Source organism: Gekko japonicus, unplaced genomic scaffold (assembly GCF_001447785.1).
Source record: "Gekko japonicus isolate JY-2015 unplaced genomic scaffold, Gekko_japonicus_V1.1 scaffold240, whole genome shotgun sequence".
Taxonomy (NCBI): Eukaryota; Metazoa; Chordata; class Lepidosauria; order Squamata; family Gekkonidae; genus Gekko; species Gekko japonicus.
In genome coordinates, this window is record NW_015164672.1 from 1,369,731 (window position 1) to 1,377,430 (window position 7,700).

At 48.2% G+C, this 7,700-nt stretch overlaps 1 protein-coding gene across 1 annotated transcript in view; it reads left to right on the forward strand.

Moving 5' to 3' along the window:
- CALCOCO2 (calcium binding and coiled-coil domain 2) overlaps positions 1-7,700 on the forward strand; it is a 51,543-nt gene that overhangs the window by 38,527 nt on the left and 5,316 nt on the right. Inside the window, exons 11-12 of the mRNA XM_015409215.1 lie at positions 1,336-1,394; positions 1,748-1,871. Of these exons, the coding sequence (XP_015264701.1) occupies positions 1,336-1,394; positions 1,748-1,871 (183 nt within the window). The remainder of the gene's footprint in view (positions 1-1,335; positions 1,395-1,747; positions 1,872-7,700) is intronic.

Genomic DNA, 7,700 nt, shown 5'->3' on the forward strand with positions numbered 1-7,700 from the left:
CGCTCTGCTCAGTAGTGGGAAGAAATTAGAGGGGACCTTGGACAGGGAGACAGACATAGAAGCAGAATGGCTGGAGGGTGAGGTCATGTGTATGCTCCCCCAAACAGTGGCGGAGTAAAGAAGCCAAGGCAGAGCAAACCTTCTGTACAGAAGAAACCAAGGCGTGCGAGCCATTTCCGGATGTCCCTTCTCAACTAGTGCATCATGCTGAGCACTTGCTCTTCAGATGGAAAGTAGCACACCAGAGCCTTCCTTCAATAAAACGTGAGAGGCTATTCAATAGGAATGGATGGCAGAAAAGAATACAATAGAAAATTGGTTTATCCATGAATATGGATATCTGACACAGATAACTTACAGCACTCCAGGGAGGGTGTGGGGTGGAACAAAGCTGGAAGCACGCAGAACGATTGCAGGAATGTGTGCTCAGGACAGAGGCCAGAACTCAAGCAGCGGTGGTAATGCGGCAAGGCCTCCAGGGGCAGGGAGGAGGCGAAGGAGAAGGAGAAATTGGATTTATACCCCACCCTTCTCTCAGAGCAGCTTACAATCTCCTTTCCATTCCCCTCCCCACAAGAGTCACCCCGTGAGGTACGTGGGGCTGAGAGAGCTCTTTCCAGGACTACTTTTGAGAGAACAGCTCTGAGAGAACTTGTGACTGACCTCAGGTCACACCAGCAGCTGCATGTGTAGAAGTGGGGAATCAAACCCAGTTCTCCCAGATTAGAGTGCTTGCTCTTAACCACTACACCCAACTGGTTCAAAATGACCGAAGGTTAGTGCATTCTTTTGATCAGGGTCCTGAACCTTTCCGAGCATGTGGGACCTTTTGGAATTCTTGACACAAGAGTCCTGGGCGCAACCACAAAATGCCTATCATGGGAGGCGAAGCCAGCTCCATGCAGGCACATGAGAAACACAAGCGCAGGGAAGAAGAGGAGAGATGTAAACGATACACTGGAAACCAGGAGAAGGAAGAAGAGGACCAGCGCTGGGGTGGCAACTTCCACTGAAGCAGCTTTCTAAATCTGCACAGCCAGCAGATCCTCAGTGGCCAATCAGAAGCTGTCCTGCACCCGCTTTCTGAAAGCGCTTGGTGGATGCCAGGGAAAGTTTCAGCAGGCTCCATGTTGGGGACCCCTGCTGTAGATAAACATTGAGGGCTTTTTTTTTTCCTGGGGAAATGCGCCGGAATGGAGTTCCGAAACCTCTTTGACAAAATTCTTTTTAAAATGTTTAAAAGTTCATGAGTTTTCGGCATACAGATTGAAAACATCTCCCTCTTGAGAGTTCAGGCACTTCTTTTTTTTTTTTAAACCCGTTATCATGCCTTAGCTCCTGCAGCCCAGGAGCATGCAGTTGTGTCCAGGTCAGCAACGCAGTACAAGTTCCAAGTCCGTTTTGGACACGCCAGAACTAGGTTCGCAGCTCTTTGGCTCCTGGACAGCATACAGACATTGTGTGTTCCTCACGTGCCTGTTGAAGCCTGCGCGTGTTTGTTTGCTTGGGAAAGTTGTAGCAGAATTACCCAGTAGTTGAACATCCCCCACTCATTACAACAAAGCATTTCCGTTTTTTAAAAAAAGTTGGTAAGGGGCTGAGAGGAAAAGTACACTTTCTGCAGCGAATAAAGGGTCTGCCGTCATTTTCTAGGCGTATTTGGAGATGCGAGAGGCTCTTTCGATTCCTGTCACTTGCGGCTTTGAAAAGCTCAGCTCTTTCTCTTCTGCCCTTCCTTTCTCTGCAGGTATTACAGCAGGAGAGCGAGGTTCTGATGGCACACCGCCAGGAATTCCTAGAGGATGCACCTGCTGGGTCCCTCACTCGGTCGTCAGAAAACGCCACTCTTGTGTTCGGGAACCCATATTCTGGTGAGTATACGTCAACCTCCTACTTTTAAAATGTTTAATCCGTTCTCTTGACCGAGGGAGGTTGGATCAGCGGCAGTGCAGGCTTTTTCTGCGGTGGAACTGAACGACAGAAATAAGAGCGCCAAAAATAGTGCGCTGAAGGCAACAGGAGAGGTCGGCTTCCCTAAGGAGATGATTCTCCATGTAGATTTCGTGGCGGGACATGAAAGCAGGACCATTCACAGTAGTGACGGAGTCTTCGGACAGAGGTTTTGTTTACACCTCTGTAGTCTTAGCCTTCTGTGGCTGCCATTTCTACTCAATGGTTGAGGTTTAGATCATTAACTTACAAGCTTACCCAATGCTCCTCAAAACGCTTACATATCCGTGGCTGAAAACAGCTGTCCGACACTTTTCCAAGCAGCATATAGGTTTTCCGAAGGGCCGCATGTTAAAATTGGGGTTTAAAACCCCACTGCAGAATTACCAATACAAAATTGCTTACAACTGTGAAATTCTTTGGCTCTTCTTAAAGAAATAGTACATTAACAAGGTACTTACACAAAAGAGGACAAATATAAAGATAAATTTAAACCTTTCAGAGTCATGGTTTGGAATTTGAAATTTCCACTCATGTCACCAGAGGACTTGTTGGGGGGCTTTCTGAAAAAAAGGGTAGTAGCTAGACCACTATAGTGTTACAACGATCCATTGCCACAATCAGCTATTTCCTGCTTTAATTTAATTTAATTTAATTACCTTGTAGAGCTATAAGGAGAAATGTGTAGTCCACACCTTCTTCCTTGTAACTCCACAAGGAAAAAGGCTAGAGCTTGACTTAAAAAAGCCAACCAACTGGGAACCAGTACATTGTTGCAACAGTCTGCTATAATGATATAGTAATCTTGCTATTTCAAAATCTAGAAGAGACCTGGGGGGGGGATGGCAACTGGGGGGGCTCAGACAAAGTAAATGGTGCCAATGTGGGCGGGGCCTGCAAAAATTGCACCCCTTCCCACATGACATCGAAAAGTTTGACTAAGATCTTTCCAAAACAGTCATACCAGAACAGGTTTGGGAAAGACTGCAGCAAATTGGGGGCAGGGGCAGTGTTCCCTCTAAGCTGTGTGTGTGTGCAGCTGCTCATGAACACAAGAAGCCCCACTCAGCAGCAGCCTGGAGCCGCGCAGGGTCTCGCACTCCCCGTTGCCCATTTTACGATTACAGCAGTTATATTCTGCTCAAGATGTGACGCTCTGCTCAGTAGTGGGAAGAAATTAGAGGGGACCTTGGACAGGGAGACAGACATAGAAGCAGAATGGCTGGAGGGTGAGGTCATGTGTATGCTCCCCCAAACAGTGGCGGAGTAAAGAAGCCAAGGCAGAGCAAACCTTCTGTACAGAAGAAACCAAGGCGTGCGAGCCATCTCCGGATGTCCCTTCTCAGCTAGTGCATCATGCTGAGCACTTGCTCTTCAGATGGAAAGTAGCACACCAAAGCCTTCCTTCAATAAAACGTGAGAGGCTATTCAGTGGGAATGAATGGCAGGAAAGAATGCAATAGAAAATTGGTTTGTCCATGAATATGGATATCTGACACAGATACTTACAGCACTCCAGGGAGGGTGTGGGGTGGAACAAAGCTGGAAGCACGCAGAACTATTGCAGGAATGTGTGCTCAGGCCAGAACTCAAGCAGCGGTGGTAATGCGGCAAGGCCTCCAGGGGCAGGGAGGAGGCGAAGGAGAAGGAGAAATTGGATTTATACCCCACCCTTCTCTCAGAGCAGCTTACAATCTCCTTTCCATTCCCCTCCCCACAAGAGTCACCCCGTGAGGTACGTGGGGCTGAGAGAGCTCTTTCCAGGACTACTTTTGAGAGCACAGCTCTGAAGTTTTTTTTTAACTGACCCAAGGTCACATCAGCAGCTGGATGTGGAGGAATGAGTCATCAAACCCAGTTCTCCCAGATTAGAGTGCTTGCTCTTAACCACTACTCCCAACTGGTTCAAAATGACCGAGGGTTAGTGCATTCTTTTGATCAGGGTCCTGAACCTTTCCAAGCATGTGGGACCTTTTGGAATTCTTGACACAAAGAGTCCTGGGCGCAACCACAAAATGTCTATCATGGGAGGCAAAGCCAGCTCCACGCAGGCACATGAGAAACACAAGTGCAGGGAAGAAGAGGAGAGATTTAAACGATACGCTGGAAACCAGGAGAAGGAAGAAGAGAACCAGCGCTGGGGTGGGAACTGCCACCAAAGCAGCTTTCTAGATCTGCACAGCCAGCAAATCCTCAGTGGCCAATCAGAAGCTGTCCTGGGCAAGAGCCCTCCCTGCCTGCACCCGCTTCCTGAAAGCGCTTGGTGGACGCCAGGGAAAATGTCTCAGCAGGCACCATGTTGGGGACCTCTACTGTAGATCAACATTGAGGGCTTTTTTTTCCTGAGGAAATGTGCCGGTATGGAGTTCCAAAACCTCTTTGGCAAAATTCTTTTTAAAATGTTTAAAAGTTCATGAGTTTTCAGCATACAGATTGAAAACATCTCCCTCTTGAGAGTTCCGGCACCTCTTTTTTTATTTTTATTTTTAAAAACCCGTTAACATGCCTTAGCTCCAGCAGCCCAGGAGCATGCAGTTGTGTCCAGGTCAGCAACGCAGTACAAGTTCCAAGTCTGTTTTGGACACGCCAGAACTAGGTTCGCAGCTCTTTGGCTTCTGGACAGCATATAGACGTCTGTGTTTTACTCTCTTCCTCACATGCCTGTTGAAGCCTGTGCGTGTTTGTTTGCTTGGGAATGTTGTAGCAGAATTACCCAGTAGTTGAACAGGTAGCAATGTCACTCATGGCCAGCACCAGCCTATGGGAGATCAGGGCTGTTCAAGGTGTACAGGTGTTGGAAGGCCTTGATTTTTAGCGGAGTCTTGTGATGCCCTAAATACTATCAAATTTATTATGGTATAAGTGTCATCAGATGCAGTTTCTCGATGCATTCAGTGGGCCAAGAGATTTATACTCATGGCTACAAGCAGTAGGAAGGGGGAGCCAGGAGAGAGAAGAGATGAATTACAAAAGGCAGTCAGAAAAGCCCAGTTTCTCAGGACATTCCAGGGCGATGCTAGGGACAGTATGGTTTGGAGAGGGGAGAGACCTCAACAGGGTTATAATGCCATGAAAGCCCCTCTTCCAATGCTGCAGTTTTCTCCAGGCAAACTGATCTCTGTTGTCTGGAGATCAGTTGAAATTCCAGGAGATCTCCAGTTCCCATCTGGAGTCTGGCAACCATAACTAGTTCCTGTTGAGTTCAGCACCACTGGTATCAACTCTGCTGGTGATTTCTGACCGGGAAGCTACTTGTGGGAGGTTTGAAACGTTCCGTGGTGAAATATTGGCATAGATATTTATTTCATTTCCTTCATTTAAACACCGCCTTTGACGTCAGTGGAGACCCAAAGAAGCTTACAGCAGTCTCCTCTCTTCCAATAACCCTGTGAGGTAGATTATGCTGAGAGGGTGTGACTGACCCATGGTCACCCAGCGAGCTCCCACGGCAGAGTGGGGATTTGCTCCTGGGTTTCCCAGATCCTAGTCATCACTCTAACCACTACCCAAGACTATACACTTTAGAAATTGGAGATTGCCGTCTTCTTTTTGAAGCACTAAGGCCTGCTGGAAGAGGGTGAACCTAATGGCAGTGGGAGGAAAGTTGAATTTGTGTTAAAATCAACAGCGCCACCCTGTGGTCACTCCCATGTTCTTGTGTTGTTCAGTCGCACAGTCGAGTCCAACTCTTCGCGACCCCATGGACCAGATCACGCCAGGCCTTCCTGTCTTCCGCCGTCCTCTGAAGTTTGCTCAATTTCATGTTCATTGCATCTATGACACTGTACATACAGGAATATGGCTAGTCAGCTTTTCATTAAGCTTGGATCCAGCCTTTGATTCAGAAATCAAAGCACGTACGGTGTGTTTTAAAAAGCATTGCCAAAATATGTAAAGATCTGGATAGTGTGTAAAGACTAGGGGCAGTGGAGTTTAGTGGTTATTGTCTCACTAGGGTCTAGGATCCCAGCTGTGCCGTAGACGTATGGTGGGTGACATTGAGCTGGTTACACACCCACTCCCTCTAGGACCAGGAAGACCAGGGTCTGTTAAGACATTTATGCCCCAACTTTCTCTTAAGAACATAAGAACATAAGAGATGCCAATGTTGGATCAGGCCAAAGGCCCATCCAGTCCAACACTCTGTTTCACACAGTGGCCAGAAATACCAGGGGCCATCAGGAGGTCCACCAGTGGGGCCAGGACAGTAGAAGCCCTCCCACTGTTGACCCCCCCCCCCAAGCACCAAGATGACAGAGCATCACTTGCCCCAGAGTCCCTATCTATACCTTGTGGCCAATAGCCACTGATGGACCTCTGCTCCATATGCTTATCTAATTCCCTTTTGAAGCCGTCCACGCTTGTAGCCGTCCATGCTCTTCAATAGGCTTACCACATCATTTTCCCCTCCGCCATTTTACAACAACCCTGTGAGGTAGATTTGAGTGTATTTTTACTATGTCTGCTGCCACTCCTGTATCGCCACCGCCATACAAATTGCTTTTAGTAACTATGCTGTGTTTTAGGCTGATGTTTATATTGCTGTTTTTATCTGTTGCAATTTTTATGTAAGCTGCCCTGAGCCTGCCCCGGTGGGGAGGGGAGGGTACAAATCCAATAAATAAAAATAAAATAAATAAATTTGGCACACAGAGAGAGAGAGAGAGAGAGAAGGAGAATGGGTGTGTGACTGGCTTAGTTGCTACCTAGCGTGCTTCCAGGGCAGTGTAGGGGTTCGAATCTGGGAGACCCAGGTTTGAATCTGCACTCTGCCAAGGAAGCTCGCTGGGCGACCTTGGGCCAGTCACGCGCTCAGTCTAACCCACCTGGCAGGGTTCTTGTGAGGATAAAATGGAGTCGAGGAGAACAAAGATCTTCACTTTGCCATGATGGTTTACCGAGTGACCTTTGTGCCCAGTCGTCCTTTCTCTGCCCACCCTTCCTCACAGGTTTGTGAGGATAAACTGGAGGAGAGGAGAGCCATGTGGGCCACTCCCTCCTTGGTTGGAGGGTGGGGTACAAATGCTCTCAATAAAGAAATCCAGCCGGAAGCTTTCCTGCAGGAACAGCCATTGAAGGGAACGGGAGCCGGAGGGGGAACCGTGTGTTACGTGATCTGCTCTGAGAGACCAGCCAGCTGAGTTCTTGTTCGGAATTTCAAAAGTCCTTGTATCATTTGCTTCCTCAAACTCAAAAATGTCTGCAGCAGTTGGGTTTGGGGAGAGTGTTCCCATTCTGTCTTCCTGCAGAGCTCATGCTTGTTCTTCTTTGGCCTAGGATTCGGCTAAACGTTAGGAAGAACTTCCTGATAGTTAGAGTGGTCCTTCAGTGGAACAGGCTTCCTCGGGAGGTGGTGGGCTCTCCTTCTTTTGAGGCTTTCAGGCAGAGGCTAGACGGCCATTGGACAGCCATGCTGATTCTGTGAACTTAGGCAGATCATGAGAGGGAGGGCAGGGAGGGTTGCCTCATTCTCGTGGCCCTTTCTAACATGCCCAGGGGAATGCTGATCGCCACTTTGGGGTCAGGAGGAAATTTTTCTCCAGACCAGTTTGGCGAGGGATCCTGGAGATTTTTTTGCCATCTTCTGAGAACGGAGCCGGGGTCACTGGGTGTTTGTGGGGGGGGGGCATATTTGTGAATTTCCTGCATTCCACAGGGGGGTTGGACTAGATGACCCTGGAGGCCCCTTCCGACTCTATGATTCTATGATTGGTATTTGCCAAGGCAACCTTTTTGCCCCTCAGATGACC